This window comes from Salvelinus alpinus, chromosome 22, assembly GCF_045679555.1.
Source record: "Salvelinus alpinus chromosome 22, SLU_Salpinus.1, whole genome shotgun sequence".
In the NCBI taxonomy this organism is placed as follows: domain Eukaryota; kingdom Metazoa; phylum Chordata; class Actinopteri; order Salmoniformes; family Salmonidae; genus Salvelinus; species Salvelinus alpinus.
In genome coordinates this window covers 5291386-5317678 of record NC_092107.1, presented here as the reverse complement: position 1 = coordinate 5317678, position 26293 = coordinate 5291386, and the positions used below count along the sequence as shown (strand labels likewise).

At 43.1% G+C, this 26293-nt stretch overlaps 2 protein-coding genes across 2 annotated transcripts in view; one reads left to right on the top strand and one right to left on the bottom strand.

The window, feature by feature from the left end:
- Nucleotides 1-737: 737 nt before the first annotated feature.
- On the top strand, nt 738-17886 carry LOC139548852 (forkhead box protein N1-like). Its single transcript, XM_071358747.1, has 9 exons — nt 738-989; nt 8871-9030; nt 9527-9895; nt 10302-10397; nt 11074-11204; nt 13663-13759; nt 15187-15394; nt 15860-16324; nt 16520-17886. The coding sequence occupies exons 2-9, from the start codon at nt 8893-8895 to the stop codon at nt 16846-16848; spliced, it is 1833 nt and encodes a 610-aa protein (XP_071214848.1). The 5' UTR covers nt 738-989; nt 8871-8892; the 3' UTR covers nt 16849-17886.
- Nucleotides 17887-18060: 174 nt separating this feature from the next.
- The window catches only part of LOC139548853 (protein unc-119 homolog A-like), a 29502-nt gene continuing 21269 nt past the window's right edge, over nt 18061-26293 (bottom strand). Inside the window, exons 2-5 of the mRNA XM_071358748.1 lie at nt 23173-23286; nt 22528-22621; nt 21550-21722; nt 18061-21399 (exon numbers count right to left, since the gene is read on the bottom strand). Of these exons, the coding sequence (XP_071214849.1) occupies nt 21287-21399; nt 21550-21722; nt 22528-22621; nt 23173-23286 (494 nt within the window). The 3' untranslated portion in view covers nt 18061-21286. The remainder of the gene's footprint in view (nt 21400-21549; nt 21723-22527; nt 22622-23172; nt 23287-26293) is intronic.

Sequence of the window (26293 nt, the reverse complement as noted above, 5' to 3'; positions counted from 1 at the left end):
TCTAACCCTTGGCATGTGACCGGCCTCACAGTGTGACACACCTGGCACTTCTTTCTCTGACCCTGTGCCGTCTGCTCAGCACCTGACTGCCTGGCACCGCGTCCGCGACACACCTGGACACACCTGGGTACGTCTAATCCAGTGGTTTCATTAGTTAGCTAATGCTATTTTATGCAGGTGATGATTTCTTTTATGCAGGTGCATCAAACTGTCAAAAATGTTAAATCTGCAAAAAAAAGATATCAAATAATAATATATTGCCGTAGAAAATGAGAGCCCTGATGCATTCAAAGAACAGAAGTTAGTGTCAATAGACCAAACTAGCTAATTTAACTAATGTGCTATACAGGCTCTTATGATTGAAGCAATTACACAGAGTGAACCAGATCCGATCCTACTGGTCCTCTTGCCGTGGGCGAGCTCTGAAACCAGGGCTAAGTACCCACTCTCTGCCAGTGGATAGGGGATGTGATAAAAGTGTATTTGATGTCCCATTCACACACGTCCCCTTCTTTGAGTCAGGTAAAGAAAGAGAGAAGGAGAGAGAGACAGAAGTGGTGACTTCAGCAGTACAGTAGCTAGGCCTTTGGAACCTGTTGTGACAGGTTTCCTTCTATGTATCTCATAGCGCTCTGCTGGGCTGCCGTGGGTTGGCTGAGGGCCAGACAGAAAGAGAGAAAAAGAGAGAGACAGTTAAAGAAGAGAGAGAATGAGCATGAGATTAATGCTCTGAAGGCTGGAACCAGCCCTTCAGCTCTGCTTCCTACTACCACACTCTTCTGACTCAATATCACATCAACAGTATTCTTCAACAGAAGAATCGTTCTGCTGGAAAGTGTTCCAAGTGTATAGGCTAAGCCAGGTGAATTTAATAAATTCTTCTTCTTCATCAGACTGGACTGGAATGATTGATTGACATTACGAGATTTAAAGAAGATACTGTGGCCTACTGTATAAGGCAGAACAAGATTGTTGTCGAGTCAACGAGGGTGAGTTGAGCATCTCTAAATGGTCAAGAATGTGAAAAGGTTGGAAACTTTTGAGCAAGTATGGCGAACCTATGGCATTACACCTGTCTGTGCTTCTAAGCAGCTATTGCTTCTTTATTAAATGTGACATGCCTGTGAAATTACACTGAAAAACCTAATGTACAGCATGTTAAGGCCCACAAGGAGGGGACCTTGTGTGGTGGTTGTGTGTTTGCTGGGGTAACACTAGTGTCAAAAGAAAAGCTGTGTCGTTGAACAACGATGAGTCTTGTCTTCTTACCTGCATCTCTGATGTTTAACGGTTGAAAGGACACTGACTTTTGACTTTAAACGTGCTTTAGTGGCCCACTGGCCCTGTGTCAGCCACAATGGACTGAGTAACTATCCCTACTGTATGATCAACTAACTCATGATAAAATATTTAACAGATATAAGTCATTGCTGTCATCTGTGATTTTCAAATATATGGATTAGGTGTTGTAGAGCCAAATGCTAAATGATAAGCTCTTGTAAGCAAATATATGTATCATGTCAGGGTTAGGGATATATTAACCTCTGCTCCCAGGCTCTGCTACCGATGGTGAGGGGAAAGCCTGTGACAGAGGCTAGGGTTATATAGCATAACAAAGTTAGAGGCAAGGTAATCTAGGTCAGAGGGAGGCGCAGAGACAATCAGGTAATCTAGAGAAGTCCTGAGAGGTTAGAATTGTTAGCATGACAGCTGTCAATAAATCTCCAAGGGGGAAAGGCTATAATGACATCTTTACGACAGATGAATGACAGGTTCCATAATGACATAATGACATGGTGCCTGGGAACTGAAGGTTTCTGTAGTTTACAGAGAATAAACAGACTTATTATTTTGAAACACTTACATAACATTAATCTTGAGCCTGAAAATGTAATTGGCAAGTAATGTTATGGATGCTTTTTTTAGCGGTGAAAATAAGAAACAACAAAAGGTAAGAATACAAACATAAAGCAAATAGCTCAGTAGAATAAAAATGTTAGCATCCTGAAGTGAGGGACATCAAGGAGATTAACATTCAAAAGCTTGTTCATGAGGGAAAATTTGATCATCACAGGAGTTTACAGGTTGTTTATACACAGGACAGGAGTTTACAGGCTGTTTATACACAGGACAGGATTTTACAGGTTGTTTATACACAGGACAGGAGTTTACAGGTTTGTTATACACAGTACAGGAGTTTACAGGTTGTTTATACACAGGACAGGAGTTTACAGGTTGTTTATACACAGGACAGGATTTTACAGGTTGTTTATACACAGGACAGGAGTTTACAAGTTTTTTATACACAGGACAGGAGTTTACAGGTTGTTTATACACAGGACAGGAGTTTACAGGTTGTTTATACACAGGACAGGAGTTTACAGGCTGTTTATACACAGGACAGGAGTTTACAGGTTGTTTATACACAGGACAGGAGTTTACAGGTTGTTTATACACAGGACAGGAGTTTACAGGTTGTTTATACACAGGACAGGAGTTTAGAGGTTTTTGTTCCAGCCTTATTCAGCTTATTGTGGTCTAAATTGTAGACGATGAATAGTTGGGGGCAGGAATAAAAACTTGCACACAGTGCAGTACCCTGGGGCAGAAATCACCCATGTCTGTCTTTTAGAATGACCGTCATATATTACAATGAGCTGACAATTTTGCGTGATCGAGAACAATGTGTGGATCTACTTCTAACATAGTAATGTTGCACACTGCTGAATAAATTCCTGACTAAAGTCCTGTGATAGGGTGATTTTCCTGATGGACGGGAGGTTCCCAAGTTCTTTCCATCTGTCTAGGTGATGGGGTGGGATGTGCTTCAACCTGAGGAGAACAGAGCAGAAACACAAGGCCAAGGGAGGATACATTAACCTCACTGCTCAAATTTCAGTGCTGGTTCAAGTTGCTGAGAACCACAACTACCTTTTTTAATGGGCAATTGCTTTGTAAACAGTGTTCCATATTCATAAGCTTGATCAAGATGTCACCGATTTACTGTTCATTTATCATATCATTATTCCACGTACATGTTCTTTATATGCCATGGTGAAACACACGGGGAGGGGAGAGTGACAAGAAGAAAGTTATCTAGCTAGCTAACGTTAGGTAACAGACACTACATGTATGTATTGACTGATCATGTAAGAATGCACAAATAGAACTGAAACTGGAACATTTTCTCCCAAGCGGGGACTTCAGTCCGCCATTCATTCAGAAGTTTTTGTCATTTTCGCTGTGTCGCAAGGTGTTATGGGATAGCCTCCCTGGCGAAAAGAGCAAACAAGTATGCTCCCATGTGTACTTTGTTTTCCAGACCTCCCAAGTATGCTTATAGAACTTCCGGTAAACTTAGCACATACTTGTCTTTTCACGTTCTTATGTTTGGAATCGCACTTGAGAAATGACAGTTGATTTCCGTACTCGCTATACGCTCTAGATAGAACACAAGTATGCATTTTGGAACACTGCCAGTGTTTGTTTGACTAAATATTAGTCAAATAAAGACCTAACAGGAGCACTGTGATTTGCATATATTACTGTATCACATGGTTGACAACAGCCCAGCCAGCACATTCACATGCAGGCATAAGAGCCTGTACAGAGAGGAGAGGCTATGGGATTATGTTTTTGCCCGGTTTCATGATCCTACCCATGAATGTTTCATGGGTATGTTTCAATAATGACACTAATTCAGTGATAGGGTTTACCCAGGAAAAACTTCCCCAAAAGGACTAATTCATGGTAAACAAGTTGGAGGAGCACCTTACATATATATACTGTATGTAATGTATATCTAAATTCCTCAAGAAAAGCATATAGTTAAGGGGCAGGAAACAGTAGCCAAAGTATTTGCAGGCTTAGGTTCCAGCACAGCTCTAACACACCTGATTCAACAGATCAACTAATCATGATCTTCACCCATGTCTTACTGTCTGTGACATGACATATAGGAGCATAGAGATAATGCACATACGCTTATAACGTCTGTGATGGAGGACTTCGAATGTCAACAGGTCACAAAACTGTAAGTAAAGTGAACGAGGGTTAAGTCCCTAGTATTTGTTCTTTGAGATAATATTCGCTTTCTCCCCTCATCTCACTGCTGGCACTCTGGGCTTTAGTTATAACAACACAGGAACCGACAGAGCAAAGGATAAGAAAAGAAGGAGATGAAAATAAGTACTTCCTAATTACATGATGGATGAAAGTGAAAAGGTAGACATTCTTGGTCCATTAGAACTGCCAATCAAATGGTGTAAAGGTGAGGGTTAGTTATGGCAACACCTCAGGACTGGGACCGCAGAAACATGCTCAGAAACAAGCACACCTGGGTTCAAATACTATTTAAAACCTTTGAAATACATTGAGCGTTTGCTCTAGCTTGCCTTGAGTGCCAGATGGGTGGGTTTTGCAGTTTTGGAACTATTCTATTGGTCCATTAAACCAGGCATACTCAATCAAACACAGATAAAGTACCAGTAATTATGCCAAATACTATTTGAACCCAGGTATGTCAGAAACCAACACACCATTCAGCTTTAGAGGAGCTTTAAAGAGGAACTGGACACTTAGAGGAAAACCAACACCACTAAACATTGGTGTATCAAATTATTCACATATATCTTTTTGTCTTTAAATCAGATGGGAACCATTCATTCATACATTTTGGCTTGTAAATTGTGGGAATATCCCCAGGACAAACTGTGGACATTTTATTATCTGATTTTTAAATGGGTAGTTTTTTGTAGAGTTATGATAACATGGCAGAGTTGGCAGACTGGTGCCATTCCTTCTCCCACATGTCAATTCACAGACAATGGCAGCGTTTGTTCATCTGAATGGCACATACATTTGTCAGTATTAGCTTCTGGTTGTGGGGAGCATTATCAATACACAGTTCCTGGAGTTAAATCATTTTGACATTAAGGTTAATTCTGTAGATGTATTGCAGTATATTGGTTAGTTTCCAACGAATGTTGTTAATTTTAGTTTAGTTTAGTTTATTTAATATTCGACCATTTAATAAAACAAGCACACATAAAAGTTGAAAAAAGCCATACATGCACATGAGGTGAAGGTGAAGATGTACTTGTTGCATGGCAAGTACACTTCACCTATGCCATGAAGGTCCAGCCCTTTTGTCAGAGGTCACAGTGCACACACAAACAGGGATGTCACACTATAGTCCTTAACCTCCCACAGATCCCGCTCCACCTTGAATCCAGTTAACCTTCTATGGCCAAAGAAATGACAGCACAGTGTTTTCTTCTCTTGATCAACCATTCTTCCTCGTCAGTGCAACTCCAAACGGCCAATCAGAGGTTTGTGTCAAGCAGGTCAAAGGAGCAGTTGCTGCAACAGAACAAAGGCTGTCTCAACTCTGACATTTCACTTCCTTTTTTACTTTTGTATGGAATCTCTCTCTCTCTCTCTCGCGTGCGCTCTACTTCTCTAAAACAGGTCGCCGTCAATAATGGCTGACCCTGGCCGTGACCCCACTCTCCGAGGGTGTCTCAGGGGGAGTTGGGATATGCAAAAAACACATCTCCATTTCATACCTTTAACACACGTACAGGTTCCCCACATGCAGGTAAACAGGACAAATATTTGAGACACACACACACACACACACACACACACACACACACACACACACACACACACACACACACACACACACACACACACACACACACACACACACACACACACACACACACACACACACACACACACACACACACACACACACACACACACAGAGAGAGAGAGATACACACACACAAGGGTCTTGATTTCACCCTTCAAACCAACTCAGCAATAGCTGGTTGTGAGTGATCTAATCTTCACGGTGTGTTGCCCATTTTAATGAGCTTTGAGGTGTGTGTGTGTGTGCGTGCGTCTGTGCGTGCATTGATGTGTATAAGTGTGTGTGTATGAGGTCACCCTTCCTGGAACCTCTGCCACATGTCTCACACCTCTTCTGGGATCTGATAACAGAACTGTAAACTGATGAAGATGGAAAACCACCGTGCCCCTTCCATAGAGCCAACTTACAGTTGAAGTCGGAAGTTTACATACACTTAGGTTGGAGTCATTAAAACTTGTTTTCAACTACTCCACAAATTTCTTGTTAACAAACTACAGTTTTGGCAAGTCGGTTAAGACATCTACTTTGTGCATGACACAAGTCATTTTTCCAACAATTGTTTACAGACAGATTATTTCACTTATAATTCACTGTATCACAATTCCAGTGGGTCAGAAGTTTAAATACACTAAGTTGACTGTGCCTTTAAACAGCTTGGAAAATTGCAGAAAATTATGTCATGGCTTTAGAAGCTTCTGATAGGCTAATTGACATAATTTGAGTCAATTGGAGGTGTACCTGTGGATGTATTTCAAGGCCTACCTTCAAACTCAGTGCCTCTTTGCTTGACATCATGGGAAAATCATAAGAAATCAGCCAACACCTCAGAAAAAAATTGTAGACCTCCACAAGTCTGGTTCATCCTTGGGAGCAATTTCCAAACGCCAGAAGGTACCACGTTCATCTGTACAAACAATAGTACGCAAGTATGAACACCATGGGACCACGCAGCCGACATACCACTCAGGAAGCAGATGTGTTCTTTCTCCTAGAGATGAACATACTTTGGTGCGAAAAGTGCCAATCAGTCCCAGAACAACAGAAAAGGTCCTTGTGAAGATGCTAGAGGAAACAGGTACAAAAGTATCTATAGCCACAGTAAAACGAGTCCTATATTGAAATAACCTGAAAGGCCGCTCAGCAAGGAAGAAGCCACTGCTCCAAAACCGCCATAAAAAGCCAGACAACGGTTTGCATCTGCACATGGAGACAAAGATCATACTTTTTGGAGAAATATCCTCTGGGCTGATGAAACCAAAATAGAACTGTTTGGCCATAATGACCATCGTTATGTTTGGAGGAAAAAGGGGGAGGCTTGCAAGCCAAAGAACACCATCCCAACCATGAAGCATGGGGGTGGCAGCATCATGTTGTGGGGTGCTTTGCTGCAGGAGGGACTGGTGCACTTCACAAAATAGATGGCAATAGATGGCATTATGTGGATATATTGAAGCAACATCTCAAGACATCAGTCAGGAACTTAAAGCTTGGTCGCAAATGGGTCTTCCAAATGAACAATGACCCCAAGCATACTTCCAAAGTTGTGGCAAAATGGCTTGAGGATAACAAAGTCAAGGTATTGGAGTGGCCATCACAATGCCCTGACCTCAATCCTATAGAAAATTTGTGGGCAGAACTGAAAAAGCGTGTGCGAGCAAGGAGGCCTACAAACCTGACTCAGTTACACCAGCTCTGTCAGGAGGAATGGGCCAAAATTCACCCAACTTATTGTGGGAAGCTTGTGGAAGGCTACCCGAAACGTTTGACCCAAGTTAAACAATTTAAAGGCAATGCTACAAAATACTAATTGAGTGTATGTAAACTTCTGACCCACTGGAAATGTGATGAAATAAATAAAAGCTGAAATTAATCATTCTCTCTACCATTATTCTGACATTTCACATTCTTAAAATAAAGTTGTGATCCTAACTGACCTAAAACAGGGAATTTTTACGAGGATTAAATGTCAGGAATTGTGAAAAACTGAGTTTTAATGTATTTGTGTCTGTAAACAATTGTTGGAAACATTACTTGTGTCATGCACAAAGTAGATGTCCTAACCGACTTGCCAAAACTATAGTTTGTTAACAAGTAATTTCTGGAGTGGTTGAAAAACGAGTTTAATTGACTCCATCCTACCTTCCGACTTCAACAGTAGTTTTGCGTGCCAATGCTAACTAGCTAAGTAGAAAAATGGCTTATTTGCCAGAATCTCACAGTATCCCTTTAAACCTAGTCCTAGACTAAATGTTTCTCCATTTAAAGTGCTTCTTAGTCAAAGATTAGGCTGTTCCATCGAGCCTGCAGTACCCATAACTGTACACCAAAAGATCACATACTGTATAGCCCCTAGTCTGTTAACAATGATAACTCAGAGATGCCCAGAAGACCACTGAGATGTTACACTAGGGTTAAATGCTGTAGCCTACCTGAAAGGTACATTCATACTATGAATGACCCAGACTATGAAAGATACAATAAGGATATGATGTAACGCATGGATGGCACTGGCAAGCGTCAACCACACACAGATTAATCATGCAAGCCACTGTGCATAGAGTACATGTCATGAACCTGTGAAAGCTAGGCATGACACATTTACAATTCCAAATAACATAGATAAAAAGCACAATAAATGGGATTGTGAATCATAACACACATGTTCAACTACACTGAGTGTACAAAACATGGACAAGAGCAACATGGAATGTTGCTCTTTCCATGACCAGGTCAATCCAGGTGAAAGCTATGATCCCTTTTTGATGTCACCTGTTAAATCCACTTCAATCAGTGTAGATGGTTAAAGAATGATTTTTAAGCCTTGGGACAATTGAGACATGGATGTGCAAGACAAAATATTTAAGTGCCTTTGAACAGTAGGTGCCAGGTGCACCAGTTTGAGTGTGTCAAGAACTGCAACGCTGCTGGGTTTTTCATGCTCAACAGTTTCCCATGTTTATCAAGAACGTTCCACCATCCAAAGGACATCCAGCCAACATGACACAACTGTGGGAAGCATTGGAGTCAACATGGGCCAGCATCCCTGTGGAGCACTTTCGACACCTTGTAGAGTCCATGCCCCGACCAATTGAGGCTGTCTGAGAGCAAAAGGGGGTGCAACTCAATATTAGGAAGGTGTTCCTAATATTTTATAACCTCAGTGTATACCATGCCCCAAACTCAAACACGTTTCTATTCTTCCCATTTGCAGATTTCCTTATAGGCACATCATCATGTCTACAGAATCTCCCAGCTCCACGTGTACTCACAGTGCCAACAGGTCCCTGACAACCACACCAGCCCCTCAGATCTCCTCCCTACGCACCTGTGAACCTTCAGGGTCCTCCCTCCAGCAGATGGTGCACTCAAAGGTACCAGAATCCACTGAAAACAGTTTATTTTACAGTTTCACCCAGAAATACTCCAGATGGAAACACTCCCACCATTTTGATTCAACCCAAAGCCATGCATGCTTTGGTTGCTTTTCATTGGTAATTTTCATTGTGACAGATAAATTATTTGAAAGAAAATGGATACTATTTGAACCCAGGTCTGCTTGCAACATGGAGATTGTTTATGAGTGAATCTAAAAGGATTTATAAACTGGGTGGTTTGAGCCCTGAATGCTGATTGCCCCCCCCCCCCCCGCCAAAACAGGCATGATGTGTTTAAACCCAAATGATGTCTGCGTCCCAAATAGCGCCCTATAGGATGTCATTCGGGACACAGGCAATGCCAGGAGATAAAATGTATGTGTTTCTTAGCTATTCCCTTGCATTGTTTCATTGTTTCATGCAGATGCCACCCAGGAGATTCTGGATGTTGCTAAATAACCAGCTAACAATTTGTATATTAATCTCTCCTCAGTGTGATGAGAGCAGTTCTGTGTCATTTACCACTGCCCAGCGTGAGAAAGAAAGCGCCACCTACAGACAGAGAAATGCCGCTGCAGAGACCTGCAGGAGGCACAGCATTGATGGAGCCATGGTAACACAGAGTCAAAGGTCAAACTTAGGGTCAGTGTCAGCTGACCGCTTCCACCCCTACCGTCGTCAGTTCAGCAATGGTGGGGTTGCCACGGGTTGCCTGGCCCCTGGTCCCCCTGGGTCTCATCCCTTCATCTGTCTCAGAGAGGTGGAGGCTCCAGATAGCTTCACAGACACGTACACATCTACCAGTGAGGAACAGACATGCTGGGATCCATACAACGGGAGTTTCCAAGCTTCCAGACTGATGGTATGATACAGTGATACTCATACTCTAAATGGCTATTCGTTCATAGTACACGCTAACAGCTGAACTGTAGTACCATACCCAAATGTACATGGCCATTGAGGAGAGCCCCACCCGTAAGCAGTTCCCCATAGACAGATCTCTCAATCATAGCTACAGCTCCTATCCACACACACACACACACACACACACACACACACACACACACACACACACACACACACACACACACACACACACACACACACACACACACACACACACACACACACACACACACACACACACACACACACACACACACACACACACACACATCACAATGATACCAATGCTGCCAATGAGTTTCCTCAGATTTCATTACTTGTATAATGCATTTATCTTCATTCATTCCCTTTATTCAACACAGCACTCTTACCCAGAACCACTGGCTGCACCCAAGGAACCTTCCTGCTTCCTGTCCCAAGGCTATGCCTCCTACAGCCCCCTAGCCCCACTGCAGCAGGTGAGTGGGCAGGACCAAAGCACAGGGGGAGGGTTTAACTTAAGGGTGAGGTTCTTAGAGGAGCTTAACTCAATAGGGTGATTTTGGTAGGCTATAGAGCGCAATAGTAATGGTGTCTTTTTGTAGGCACTAACTGAGGGGGTTTTGTAGGATTTTTGGATAAACGCAGAAAATAAGGTCTATGGTAACACGGGTGTAGGAGATCTTATAGTATATGTTTTGTTCTATGAGATAATCTTAATCTGCTAACGTTAAAAATGTAGAATTTTGATGCATTTATGTAATCAAAACAAGCACACAAAGCACTTAATGACTTCATAATTCATAAATGTCCAGTTAACTGACTAATATTCTCTCAAAGACTACAAACTGTTGGTGTGGGTGGAATTTTGGTGCTGTATAGGTTGGTTGACAGAAACTACCTACGGTACTGTATATCTTTTCAAGGGTTAGTGCCACTCTGCCAAATAACTTGTCAAACACCTTGCCAAGGAAAATAACCCTTTGCCAACAGGGCTTGGTTATATCATACCGTGAACTTGTAACAGTATAGGGTTTGCAGAACACAGCTGTGCTGTTTGGAAAAACCTCACTGTGTACTCACTTTGTTGCTAAAGTAATACAAGTTCTGCTGTAACAATGTGTGTATGTATGTATGTGTTTGTGTTCTCTCTAGTTCTCACCAGGTGTGTATTCTACCAGTGGAAAATCCCAAAGTTCTCAGTACTCTCTCCAGGGCCTCTCCACTCCAACCCAACAAGACAGTAGCATGCAGTCCCTCTTCCCCAAGCCCATCTACTCATACAGGTGAACATGCTACTTTGATACTCCATACATGTGCATAATCACAATCTATTACCAATCCGTACAATCAGGTTTTGGAATTTGGTGTAACATTAATTATATATTAAAGACCTTATTTAATCAAGACCTTATTCAATGAAGACCTTATTAAATCAAGACCGTATTCAATCAAGACCTTATTCAATCCAGACCTTATTCAATCAAGACCGTATTCAATCAAGACCTTATTCAATCAAGACCTTATTCAAACCAGACCTTATTCAATCAAGACCTTATTCAATCCAGACCTTATTCAATCCAGACCTTATTCAATCCAGACCTTATACAATCAAGACCTTATACAACCAAGACCTTATTTAATCAAGACCTTATTTAATCAAGACCTTATTTAATCAAGACCTTAGTCAATCAAACCCATTTCTCAATATTCATTACTCTTCTTTCTATGCATGTTTGAAATAATGGTGAAACAAGGTGAAACAAAAAAAATTGAACTGTAAGCATGTCAGTTCTTTAATAACCCCCAAAACCAGTTTACCAGTTTAGATTGAAAGGGAACCAAAGTATATATATTTGGTGTTCAGCTGTGATTTCAGTCAGTTTCTGCACATTTTGTACTCTGGTCCTCTGAGGACCAGATGGTATATATTTCAATAATGATTTAACCTAAACTCTTATCAAGTATCAATGTTACATAATACAAATAATTTATTCATGGAGTTTTTTTAATCTCCTTTATCCCTCAGGCTTGCAGGTGTGAGGTGGATGGAGGGGGTGTAAGGTGTGAGGTGGATGGAGGGGGTGTGAGGTGGATGGGGGGGGGTGAGGTGTGAAGTGGATGGGGTGTGTGTCAGGTGTGAGGTGGATGGGGGTGTGTGAGGTGTGAGGTGGATGGAGGGGGTGTGAGGTGTGAGGTAGATGGGGTGTGTGTAAGGTGTGAGGTGTGAGGTGGATGGGGGGTGAGGTGGATGGGGGAGTGTGAGGTGTGCGGCGTGAGTTGTGAGATGGATGGGGGTGTGAGGTGTGAGGTGGATGGGGTGTGTGTGAGGTTTGAGATGGATGGGGTGTGTGTAAGGCGTGAGGTGTGAGGTGGATGGGGGGGGTGTGGTGTGAGGTGGATGGGGGGGTGAGGTGTGAGGTGGATGGGGTGTGTGTGAGGTGTGAGGTGGATGGGGTGTGTGTGAGTTGTGCGGTGGATGGGGGTGTGTGAGATGTGAGTTGGATGGGGGGGTGTGTAAGGTGTGAGGTGTGAGGTGGATGGGGGGTGTGAGGTGTGAGGTGGATGGGGGCTGTGTGAGGTTTGAGGTGGATGAGGAGTGTGTGAGATGGATGGAGTGTGTGTGTGAGGTGTGAGGTGGATGGGGTGTGTGTGTGAGGTGGATGGAGTGTATGTGTGAGGTGTGAGGAGGATGGAGTGTGTGTGTGAGGTGTGAGGTGGATGGAGTGTGTGTGAGGTGAATTGAGTGTGTGTGAGGTGGATGGAGTATGTGTGTGAGGTGTGAGGTGGATGGGATGTGTGTGTGAGGTGTGAGGTGGATGGAGTGTGTGTCTGAGGTGTGAGGTGGATGGAGTGTGTGTGTGTGAGGTGTGAGGTGGATGGGGTGTGTGTGAGGTAGATGGAGTGTGCGTGTGAGGTGTGAGGTGGATGGAGTGTGTGTGTGTGAGGTGTGAGGTGGATGGAGTGTGTGTGAGGTGGATGGGGTGTGTGTGAGGTGGATGGAGTGTGTGTGTGAGGTGGATGGGGTGTGTGTGTGAGGTGTGAGGTGGATGGAGTGTGTGTGAGGTGGATGGGGTGTGTGTGAGGTGGATGGGGTGTGTGTGAGGTAGATGGAGTGTGCGTGTGAGGTGTGAGGTGGATGGAGTGTGTGTGTGAGGTGTGAGGTGGATGGAGTGTGTGTGATGTGGATGGGGTGTGTGTGAGGTGGATGGAGTGTGTGTGTGAGGTAGCCCATGCCCTAGATCTACACTGGTTCCACGTACATTACCACTGCCTCTTATTCAAATCCACTACAAAGACTACCTACCATACTTATTTTCTGATGTTTTCCTCGGAGGCTGAGTTAATATGATAATAACAACTTGTTATTAGTGTTTTGTGGATGTCATCATGGATCCTTGTCATGAATGATGTACATTCTTAGAATCTTAGCTATCTGTCCCCATAGGAGAACCCTTTTTGGTTCCAGGTAAAACCCTTTTTGGTTCCAGGTAGAACTCTTTCTACAGACGGTTCTACATGGAACCCAGAAGGGTTTTACCTGGAACCAAAAAGGGTTCTCCTATGGGGACAATCGATTAACCCTTTTGGAACCCTACTGTATATGTAATGAATAAACAACACTGTGATGTTAAATAATATAATATATGTTATCATATACAATAATAATATAATATTGACTACAACTGATTGACTACACTGACTACACTGACACTGACTACAATGTTTGTCTTCAATCCGTAGCATTCTGATCTTCATGGCTCTGAGGAACAGTAAGACAGGGAGTCTCCCGGTTAGTGAGATCTACAGGTTCATGACTGAACACTTCCCCTACTTCAAGGTACAGCAGGAGGACATTATGTCTTCTCACTGACCCAACAGTCATCTCTGTGTCTTCATAACTCTTTCATTATTCTCATCCTATGTATTTTATCTGTGCAATGTCACAGGCAGAGTTGTTATAACCATTGCTATACATCCTTGTATGAACTTTGCTGATAACTCTGCTGATCTTCAACCTCTCACATCTGGCGATAAGCCCTTTCTAGAAGGACATGGAGAGAGAGAGAGAAACCATATATTGTCTTTAGAGCCTCCATAGATGAATGATGAATGATACTATAATAGTGTATATAGATCCAACGGTGTGCCAAAGCAGAAGCAGCCTTTGCCGTAGACTAGCCTCATCCCCAGCCGTTTGTTAGGCTTCATCAACCCCTACCTATTCTATAGAGAATACAGGCGTGGCCTCTAGGACCTAGTCAAAAGTAGTGCACTAGGGAACAGGGTGCTATTTGGAACTCAGCCTGTGTTTATCGAGGCTAGCCGTGGGCCACCCCGGCTGATACCCGTTAGGGCTCGATCTGTGTCTTCCCATCCATCACGATGCTTATAGACCCATGAAGTGGTTGGCTGTTTGTTGGCTGTCAGTCTGGCTGGCTATCTGGCCTGCTGTCTGTCTGTCTGTCTGTCTGTCTGTCTGTCTGTCTGTCTGTCTGTCTGTCTGTCTGTCTGTCTGTCTGTCTGTCTGTCTGTCTGTCTGTCTGTCTGTCTGTCTGTCTGTCTGTCTCTGTCTGTCTCTGTCTGTCTGTCTGTCTGTCTGTCTGTCTGTCTGTCTGTCTGTCTGTCTGTCTGTCTGTCTGTCTGTCGAGGAGGAATGTACAACGTGGCACTGCAACAGTTTTGGCTCCTCTTCAGCCGAACATACTGTAGGACCTATGACTGAGAGACTGCCTCTGGGGTGTGTGTGTGTGTTTGTTTGTGTGTGTGCAATGTGGCACTACCCCTGCTTTGGTTCCTCTTGACTTTTGACTTGATTTTTAATTACTTTTAACCCCTATTTCGGTAAAAAGCTGAGGGTTGGGGCTGGACAGAGCTATGGATGCAAAGACTGACCATCCATGGCATCACATTATAGTTTAAGCTGTATATTGTTTATTTACATAGAATGTTTACAAACAGTGGAGTAAAACAAGCGTATATGTTGGGTTCTGAACTAACTTCTAAGCTATATTCTTCAAGGATGAGTGGGTAAATATCATTAATTGAAATGTCAAAAAATGGATGCATCAATCGCAGATAGCCCCTTTAAGAAATTCATAAATATGTTAAATATACTTCAATGCAATTCCTTGATTATTTACATAGCCACAAACTATACAGTAGTATATAAAAATTGAACAATTAAAAACTGGAGGGGAAAAAAGTATTCCATGGAAAATTAAAATACTGTTACTGTACATTTCTCCTCTCCTTTCTGTCTCTCAGACGGCTCCAGATGGATGGAAGAACTCGGTCCGCCACAACCTGTCTCTGAATAAGTGCTTTGAGAAGGTGGAGAATAAGATTGGCAACTCTTCCCGTAAGGGCTGCCTGTGGGCCCTCAACCCAGCCAAGATAGAGAAGATGCAGGAGGAGCTACACAAGTGGCGCCGTAAAGACCCCCTCACTGTCCGCAAGAGCATGGCCAGACCAGGTACTGTAGGTGGTCCATACATCACAGACCAGGACTCCCCTTAGACCTGGGCTATGTTTTATTTGCGCTTCCTCAAAGTTCAGATGCCAGTGTTTTAATGGACTGTAAGCTTGGCAGTCCTCAGGTCCGTCATGGCATAAATGACACCCTAAATAAGATGGTTCTATGTTATTCAGAAAGATTCAAGTACAGCTTGTGTTGTTACAGACAGGGCATGTTACCTTGGAGACCGAGCAACACCAGCGTTCTGGTGATTCTATCCACTCAGCCTTTTTGGCAGCTGTTACAGGAGATAAATGTAAGGTCATCTCAATTTACCCACAGTCTCTCTCTCTCTCTCTCTCTCTCTCTCTCTCTCTCTCTCTCTCTCTCTCTCTCTCTCTCTCTCTCTCTCTCTCTCTCTCTCTCTCTCTCTCTCTCTCTCTCTCTCTCTCTCTCTCTCTCGCTCTCTCTGTGTTTTCTCAGAGGACCTGGATCGCCTGTTGGGGGAAAGACCAGAGAATCTGAAATCTTTACCTTTTTACCACCAGACCCCACTGGCAAGATCCACCACAAACTACGACCCTACCCCTTCCTCCTTCACTTCATCCCAGCCTCCAGAGCCCTGTCGCCCTCTCCAACGTCCCCTCTACCTCCACGTCCCCCCTTCCACCCTGACAGTCAACCAGCACCCCCGCTACATGTCCCCCACCACCCCCCACCCCTTCTCCTTCTACTCCCCCTGCGGACAGCAGCCTCCATCAGGTATCCCTCCCAATGTGGGTACCTTGGGTTCCCCCTTGGCGGGGCAGACACCCTCCAGCTGTAGCGCCACCATACAGGCAGAGTATGACGTTGGGCCCAGGAGCATGCAGGAGCTACAGCTAGAGGGAGATGCTAGTAACGATATCGACATGCTCAACCCCAGCTTGACTGACCTGCAACTCCACGGTGAGAGAGAGAGAGAGAGAGAGAGAGAGAGAGAGAGAGAGAGAGAGAGAGAGAGAGAGAGAGAGAGAGAGAGAGAGAGAGAGAGAGAGAGAGAGAGAGAGAGAGAGAGAGAGAGAGAGAGAGAGAGAGAACCATATTCAGAAATTATTTTTATACAATCTACAAAATGTGCAACCCTGTTCACTCTCCTCTCAGGTTACTTGTGGGAGGAGCTGAGAGAGGACAGCCTGGCTCCTGATTCGCTGGTGGCAATCAGTCCCTCTCCGTCCCTCTCATCTTCCCAGCCAACACACTTCCTCCTGGGGTCAAGTCTGAGGAGCATCTGTCCTGTCAACCAGACATCAGAGTTGATCTCTGTCGGTCTGGGGAAGGAAGAGGAGGAAGATGAGGAGGAGATGGACGGAGGATGTGGAGGTCTATCAGACCTACATATTAATGGACAGTACCACACAGCCTACACAGGTGTGGAGAGTTTAGCTGGTTACCTCACTTCCATGGGGAACACCCCCATACCTTTGCTTTGAAGCCCAGGAATAGGGCTCCCTTCGTGAAATCTCACCAAGACCTTCCCCCTGGACCTCCAGGACAACTCAAGACTGGGGTTGTGAAGGTCAAGACTTATCACAATGCAGCAATGAAACAGTGACAATATTGTGCACAGTTTGAGCACAATCAAACATCATATTTTGCTTTGCTTTGAACCTGTAGAGCTTGTTGGCTCAATTTGTCTACAATTAGCCTGAATTAAATGTGTGAGTGAGTAGGGGTTCAGGTTTTATCACAATTGTGTTAACAATATGTTTATATTCATATCATTGACTGTGGCTGGGTCAAATTCAAAACTTGACATTCATGAGAATGAATGGATCCAAAAGCTCATGACACATCTTACTGTTCAGTGATTAGGAGTAGAGTACAGTACCACCTAACTTCACACAAGATGGCAGCAGAGAGCTGTAGTGACTTATTTAATGGAACGTTAGAGTTGTTGATAAAAATACAGGGCTGGTGACATTTCTTCCTTATTCTACACTACAGAGAATCATATCTGTTCTACACAACACATTTCTATGTTGAACATTTTGTGAAGTCTCTTTCTCCTGAATAAGCCCCCTGTTGTGATATGTTCCCGCTTTTTCAATTTGCATTTTATTCAGTTTATGGTGACAAGAGATGATTCAAGCCATCTGGTTTTAAGCTCAAAGCTAATGAATGTAATTACAAAATTTGTCTTAGCATAATTGCTGATACGAAACAGGGAACATACTCACTGTTAACTCAATTAATTTTCTTTCTAGAAATAGTTTTCAAAGCTTTCTAGCTAAAATACCATTGAGGATGGAAGTCAATGTCAAGGCAGAGCCGGACAACTGTTCTCAGACCTTCCTCTGGTTCCTGTAAGCCCTATCTAATCATTTAGCTTCCATAATTATGAAAATGAATAAGGTGACATCACCTTACCAGGAACATATTTCGAGAGTGTATTTTAGTCATAGCATGTGTGAAAAAGCCCTTTTTCTTGTATGGAATGACTGAGTGTATAGTAAACTGTCTTTGATTTATAGCGCTTAAACTGATTCATGATTTGATATTCTAGTCTAGACGTCTATCACCATCACAAATCTATCCAGACATTGTAAAACAACCTTTGTTATAATTGGCTGTTCCCACATATTGTAGCTGGTGTCATTGTTTTACCATCTTGGGTATCAAGTGAAAAAAGACCACAAGTCGCATTTCAAGACTTCCCAAAAAAATCACATATATTTATTTCTCTGAGTGGCATTTCAACTGTCCAAACTTTACATCATTTTAATTTACAATAACCACATTTCTTATAAATACATCTGCAAATCTCTTGAGACTAAATATGTGCTGGATATCAAAATGAATATCTGGTTTTGAGTTCATATATGACTATCCTTCGCCTACTTTTAACTCGTCAAAGTGGCTACTTAAAAAAATACTTTAGAAGATAAAACTATGAGTATACATAAATAAACACGACTAGGGTTGCAAAATTCCAGTAACTTTCCTAAAATTCCCAGTTTTTCCAAAAATCCATCTTGGAAAATTCCTGGAATCAGGCTGGAATAAGAAATCCAGGAATCCTCCAAAAGGGACTTCTGGAAAACCAGGGAATTTTGGAAAAGCTAGAATTTTTCCAGCCCCAAATACGACACATTCACATTAAAAGAGTACCTGTCCCATTCTACGATGTACTGTACGCTAATGGCATTCAACTGGTTTCTACTGGCATGGTGATCAACAAAGAACCTCATCAAACGGTAGTACTGTTCCTTTCAGGGACAACGTGTCATTCAGAGCTAATGGCTATTTATTAGAAATTCAAGAAACTTTTTTGACTTTCTTTAAGAGTAAAAAAAAGTAGCAGAACCCTAGTAGAAATATATAGGTTCTGCTTGTGTAACGGATGTGAAATGGCTAGCTAGTTAGCGGGTACGCGCTACTAGCATTTCAATCAGTTACGTCACTTGCTCTGAGACTTAAGTAGGGTTTCCCCTTGCTCTGCAAGGGCCGCGGCTTTTGTGGAGCGATGGATAACGACGCTTCGTGGGCGACTGTTGTTGATGTGTGCAGAGGGTCCCTGGTTCGCGCCCGTGTCGGGGCGAGGGGACGGTTTAAAGTTATACTGTTACACTTGCTCGACTAGAATACATGTTTTGATGATGTCAGAGAATTGTGTGTCTGTGTCACTTGGTAATGCGACAGACAGCTGGTCTGTCTGTCTGTCTGTCTGTCTTTCTCTGTTGTTTAAATAGCTACAGTACCAGTCAAAAGTTTGGACACACCTACTCCTTCTTGTTTTTTTCTTATATTTTTTTACTATGTTCTACATTGTAGAATAATAGTGAAGACATCAAAACTATGAAATAACACATGGAATCATGTAGTAACCAAATATATATTATATATTTTAGATTCTTCAAAGTAGCCACCCTTTGCCTTGATGACAGCTTTGCACAGTCTTGGCATTCTCTCAACACGCTTCACCTGGAATACTTTTCCAACAGTCTTGAAGGAGTTCCCACATATTCTGAGCACTTGTTGGCTGCTTTTCCTTCCCTCTGCGGTCCAACTCATCCCAAACCATCTCAAATGGATTGAGGTCGGGTGATTTTGGAGGCCAGGTCATCTGATGCAGCACTCCATCACTCTTCTTCTTGGTCAAATAGCCCTTACAAGGCCTGGAGGTGTGTTGGGTCATTGTCCTGTTGAAAAACAAATGATAGTCCCACTAAGCGCAAACCAGATGGGATTGCATATCGCTGCAGAATGTTGTGGTAGACATGCTGGTTAAGTGTGCCTTGAAATCTAAATAAATCACTGACAGTATCACAGCAAAGCACACCCACACCATCACACCTCCTCCTCCATGCTTCACGGTGGGAACCACACATGCGGAGATCATCCATTCACCTACTCTGCGTCTCATAAAGACACGGCGATTGGAACCAAAAATCTCAACATTTGGACTAATCAGACCAAAGGACAAATTTCCACCGATCTAATGTCCATTGCTCATGTTTGTTGGCCCAAGCAAGTCTCTTCTTATTATTGGTGTCCTTTAGTAGTGGTTTCTTTGCAGCAATTTGACCATGAAGGCCTGATTCACGCAGTCTGCTCTAAACAGTTGATGTTGAGATGTGTCCGTTACTTGAACTCTATGAAGCATTTATTTGTGCTGCAATTTCTGAGGCTGGTAACTCTTAAAGAACTCATCCTCTGCAGCAGAGGTAACTCTGGGCCTTCCTGTCCTGTGGTGGTCCTCATGAGAGCCAGTTTCATCATAGCACTTGATGGTTTTTGCGAATGCACTTGAAGAAACTTTTCTTGAAATGTTCTGCATGGACTGACCTTCATGTCTTAAAGTAACGATGGAATGTCGTTTCTCTTTGCTTATTTGAGCTGTTCTTGCCATAATATGGACTTGGTCTTCTACCAAATCTTCTGTATACCACCCCTAACTTGTCACAACACAACTGATTGGCTCAAACGCATTAAGAAGGCAAGACATTCCAGAAATGAACTTTTAACAAGGCACACCTGTTAATTGAAATGCATTCCAGGTGACTACATCATGAAGCTGGTTGAGAGAATGCCAAGAGTGTGCAAAGCTGTCATACTGGAAAAGGGTGGCAACTTTTTTAAACACTTTTTTGGTTACTACATGATTCCATATGTGTTATTTCATAGTTGTGATGTCTTCACTATTATTCTACAATGTAGAAAATAGTAAAGTAAAACCCTTGAATGAGTAGGTGTGTCCAAACTTTTGACTGGTACTGTAAATGTCAATGAGATGAAGTGCAGATAAGCAGACACTCTCTCTATCTCTCTTTCTTGCTCTCTACATTTTTTCTGTCTCTTCTTTTCTGTCTTTCCCTTTCTCTTTTTCTCTTTAGCTGACTGACTGAGAACACACTGACTAGACATTCAATCTCACTCATTGTTACTGGCCCTTATATACTGTACTGGTTGTGCATTTATTTTGTCTAGATCAGGCCACATCAGATGTGTCCCATAGCGAAGGTCTGTGTGTGTTTATGTATGCTAGACTGTGTACACATCTATAACACTCTCTATCAGACACAGAAAGTTGAGAGGTCATTGCAAGAGACTGGGGTAGGGGATTGCAACTAAGGGGATAACAAACAATGGGGGAATTCTGATTGGAGAAATAAAGCAGCTGAGAGTGCGAGGCTGTCCATCAGTCCTGTTGCTTGTCACCTGTCAGTCCGTCCATACGTCTCTCCGTTCGTTATGTCTGTCTGTCTGTCTGTCTGTCTGTCTGTCTGTCTGTCTGTCTGTCTGTCTGTCTGTCTGTCTGTCTGTCTGTCTGTCTGTCTGTCTGTCTGTCTGTCTGTCCATGGTCCTATGGAGGGGTGGGTTAGAGTTGGAGTTGGAGTGGGTCTAGGTGTCTAGGGAAGTCCTGTGCTCCTACGGACTCCCACTGTAGGAGTAGTCTGCCTTGTTGTGCATCACCAGCTTGTTGTCCACAAAGTAGAAGCTGTCGGACTGCGTTTTGTATGGGTGTAGGATCATCTCACGCACTGAGGAAGAAGAGGAAGGACACGTCAGTGTGTGTGTTTGAGTGAGTGTGTGTGTGTGTGTGTGTCGAACTGTGTCGTATGGGTACAGGAAGTGCGTGTATGCATGCGCGCTATGTCTGTGTCTCTGTTTCTACGTGTGTCCATACTCACTGATGTCCTCTGATAGAGGGGGGAACTCGTAGATGTGTTCGCAGGTGTTCTTGCTGCTGGGCATACAGAAACCAAACTCAAAATCAAAGCTCTTGAGGAGCTGCTCTCTGAAGTAGTGCCTCTCAATCATCCTGAAGTTGTTGATGGGCATGTCTCCCACTGTGAACTCCACACTGTGTCAGAGAGGAAAGGGGGACAGAGAGATCTGATAAACTATTGGAAACACACTTACACATCATTTGTTTGTTATAGTTTGTTGCAGAACCAAAGTGTAATTCCATGTTTCCTCATTTACCCCTCTACAGTAGCCCTTTCTTGCATTCTAATGACTAGTGGCCTTGTGTGGAATGTTATTCATATTTTTCATAATTTCATAATAAACATTAATTTAAATAAACAGCAGAAAATCTGGTGTTTCGATGCCAAACCTTTGCTATGTTTCAGTCTTCTGTGATGTATACAAAGTGTAATATTGGGATGAAAACTCCAAATGTAAAAATGTAATACATTTCAACTCTATATCTGACATGGTACAGGTGTCTTCTTTTTTTAAGCCCATAACCATGTGTGTGAGGTGTATACGTTGGTTTCAATGTAGATGTGTTTAAGACGACCAATAAACACTCTGTGTGACCCTGATTTAGCCCACTGCAGTAAAAGGTTCATTAATAACAACTGGCCTGACTGTCCTTTTTCTCATCTCTCTTTCTCTCTCTCTTTCTCCCTCACCCTGCCTCCTTTTTTTCTCTCTCCCTCTCTCTTTCTCCCCCTACTGTGTAGCCTTCCTGCCTCCTTGGTATCTGTCACACACAAACATGCACGCAAGCACGTAGGCACGCACACACACACCACCTCTCACTCTCTGAGAATAGCCCTCCCCATCTGTCTCCTCTCAGAAGAGAACAGCAGGGCACTGAATGGCCACCGCTCCACCACCCTTACACACCCACACAGGCGGCCATCTTAGCTGTGACTTACGTGGCGCCGACCTGGCGCAGCTGCAGGAAGGCAGGGGTGAACTGGTAACGGACGAAGCGGCCTCCGTTGGGGTCAAAATCCTTCTTTTCGCCCGCTGCCACAGTGTCACAAAAGAGACCGCGTTAAAGAGCCTGCTGTTTTGAAGCACAGTCTCTCTGCTGTGTACCTCTCTGAATAGACACTGTTTCAGAGCCTTAGATGATCAACTCACACAGCGAAATAACACCTTCTCAGTAGAGACCAAGCTAATAGGAGTAATTTGTTCATGAATCATGCATAGTACTGCCTGGGCCTAGTTAACCCAGAGGTATATGCTGCTCACACATACAGTAGGTCCTAAAACCTCTTCGTTATCAGAGGCTATGACCTGTATTTTAGTGCCACAAGTCATATATCCTAGGCTCTAATAAGAGAGAATATTGTTAACATGTATGTATGAATATGTTAGGGAACACAAATACTAATGGTTATATTTAGCACAGAACAGGCCTATTACTGACCTGGTGCTGTTGGTTTGGTGATCTCAAACAGCACCGTCCCTGTCTCCATGTCTTGATTAAATACATTACCAACATATAGCTCATACACAGTACATGCATCTAATATATGTGCTGTTTAATATGGTAGTTTTGACATAGCCCATACCTGGTACAGGGGGTTTGGTGATCTCAAACAGCACCGTCCCAGTCTCCATGTCTCGGATCTTGAACCGTGTGAAGTCGATCATGTGAACGTTCTCCTCTGGGGAACATAGGTAGTCTGAAACAGAAAGGGGACAGAGCACATTTTAATCTGAATACAGTTGGGTTACATACTCTACAGAAAACATTTTAGTCTGAATACAGGAGGGCTACATACTCTACAGAACACCTTTTAGTCTGAATACAGGAGGGCTACATACTCTACAGAACACCTTTCAGTCTGAATACAGGAGGGCTACAGGAGGGATACATACTCTACAGAACACCTTTCAGTCTGAATATAGGAGGGCTACATACTCTACAAAATACATTTTAGTCTGAATACAGGAGGGCTACATACTCTACAGAAAACCTTTCAGTCTGAATACAGGAGGGCTACATACTCTACAGAACACCTTTCAGTCTGAATACAGGAGGGCTACATACTCTACAGAACACCTTTCAGTCTGAATACAGGAGGGCTACAGGAGGGCTACATACTGTACAGAAAACCTTTTAGTCTGAATACAGGAGGGCTACATACTCTACAGAACACATTTTAGTCTGAATACAGGAGGGCTACAGGAGGGCTACATACTCTACAGAACACCTTTCAGTCTGAATACAGGAGGGCTACATACTCTACAGAAAACCTTTTAGTCTGAATACAGGAGGGCTACATACTCTACAAAATACATTTTAGTCTGAATACAGGAGGGCTACATACTCTACAGAACACCTTTCAGTCTGAATACAGGAGGGATACAGGAGGGATACATACTGTACAGAACACCTTTTAGTCTGAATACAGGAGGGCTACATACTGTACAGAACACCTTTCAGTCTGAATACAGGAGGGCTACAGGAGGGCTACATTCTCTACAGAGCACATTTTAGTCTGAATACAGGAGGGCTACATACTCTACAGAACACATTTTAGTCTGAATACAGGAGGGCTACAGGAGGGCTACATACTGTACAGAACACATTTTAGTCTGAATACAGGAGGGCTACAGGAGGGCTACATACTCTACAGAACACCTTTTAGTCTGAATACAGGAGGGCTACAGGAGGGCTACACTCTCAGCCTGCATACAGGAGGGCTACAACTCACAGAACATCTTTCAGTCTGAATACAGGAGGGCTACATACTCTACAGAACACATTTTAGTCTGAATACAGGAAGGCTACATACTCTACAGAACACATTTTAGTCTGAATACAGGAGGGCTACAGGAGGGCTACATACTCTACAGAACACCTTTCAGTCTGAATACAGGAGGGTTATAGGAGGGCTACATTCTCTACAGAACACATTTCAGTCTGAATACAGGAGGGCTACAGGAGGGCTACATACTCTACAGAACACATTTTAGTCTGAATACAGGAGGGCTACAGGAGGGCTACATACTCTACAGAACACATTTTAGTCTGAATACAGGAGGGCTACAGGAGGGCTACATTCTCTACAGAGCACATTTTAGTCTGAATACAGGAGGGCTACAGGAGGGCTACATTCTCTACAGAACACATTTCAGTCTGAATACAGGAGGGCTACATACTCTACAGAACACCTTTCAGTCTGAATACAGGAGGGCTACATACTCTACAGAACACATTTTAGTCTGAATACAGGAGGGCTACATACTCTACAGAACACCTTTCAGTCTGAATACAGGAGGGATACAGGAGGGCTACATACTCTACAGAACACCTTTCAGTCTGAATACAGGAGGGCTACATACTCTACAGAACACATTTTAGTCTGAATACAGGAAGGCTACATACTCTACAGAACACCTTTCAGTCTGAATACAGGAGGGCTACAGGAGGGCTACATACTGTACAGAACACCTTTCAGTCTGAATACAGGAGGGCTACAGGAGGGCTACATTCTCTACAGAGCACATTTTAGTCTGAATACAGGAAGGCTACAGGAGGGCTACATACTCTACAGAACACATTTTAGTCTGAATACAGGAGGGCTACAGGAGGGCTACATACTGTACAGAACACATTTTAGTCTGAATACAGGAGGGCTACATACTCTACAGAACACATTTTAGTCTGAATACAGGAGGGCTACAGGAGGGCTACATACTCTACAGAACACCTTTTAGTCTGAATACAGGAAGGCTACAGGAGGGCTACATACTGTACAGAACACATTTTAGTCTGAATACAGGAGGGCTACAGGAGGGCTACATACTGTACAGAACACATTTTAGTCTGAATACAGGAGGGCTACAGGAGGGCTACATACTGTACAGAACACATTTTAGTCTGAATACAGGAAGGCTACAGGAGGGCTACATACTCTACAGAACACATTTAAGTCAAAGGAATGAACAGTAGAAAGACTATGTATACTTTTACCGTACTTTTGTTTACATTCATGAACATTCTTGAATTGTCAACCTCTTACATACAAATAAACCAGAAATGTTTAACATATTAGTATAAAAGTTCACTTTTATCAAGTAAAGGAATATAAAAGCATGAAACTTGGTACACTTGTACATCTGGACTACAAGTAATGATATCTATGTTATAAGACAATTATGCAGTTGTTACAGCCTTGTGCACACTGATTCAGCTCTTCCAAAACATGCCCCTTCACTAAGCACTCTGACCCTTCCCCATCCAGCCACTTGGCCAGCCTGTCAGATCCTCACCTAACAGAGAGACAGAAAGAGCTATTTTTACTCCTCTAATCTTTGCATCTGCCAAGATGTGACACTGACAATAACCACAGTCTTATAGTCACTGGAGAAGTTCTCTGTGATAACATGCATGCCCACAGTGTTTTGTGTCACACTAACAGAACTGACAGTTTGGAATCTGAGACACTTCTATAAGGCCCTCTCACAGAACTGACCGTTTGGAATATGTGGACAGGCAAAACTATTAGGACAGAAATCGAACACTAACCAACTGGTTCCAATATGGTTCCAATACGGCTCAGTTGGTTGGAACCATGGTGTCGGCAAAACCAGGGCAACACCAGGGTGCCAGCCAACTTAACCTAAGGTTCGGGTCGAGGGTACTGTACGCTGATCCCACACTCTTAGAAAAAAGGTTCCAAA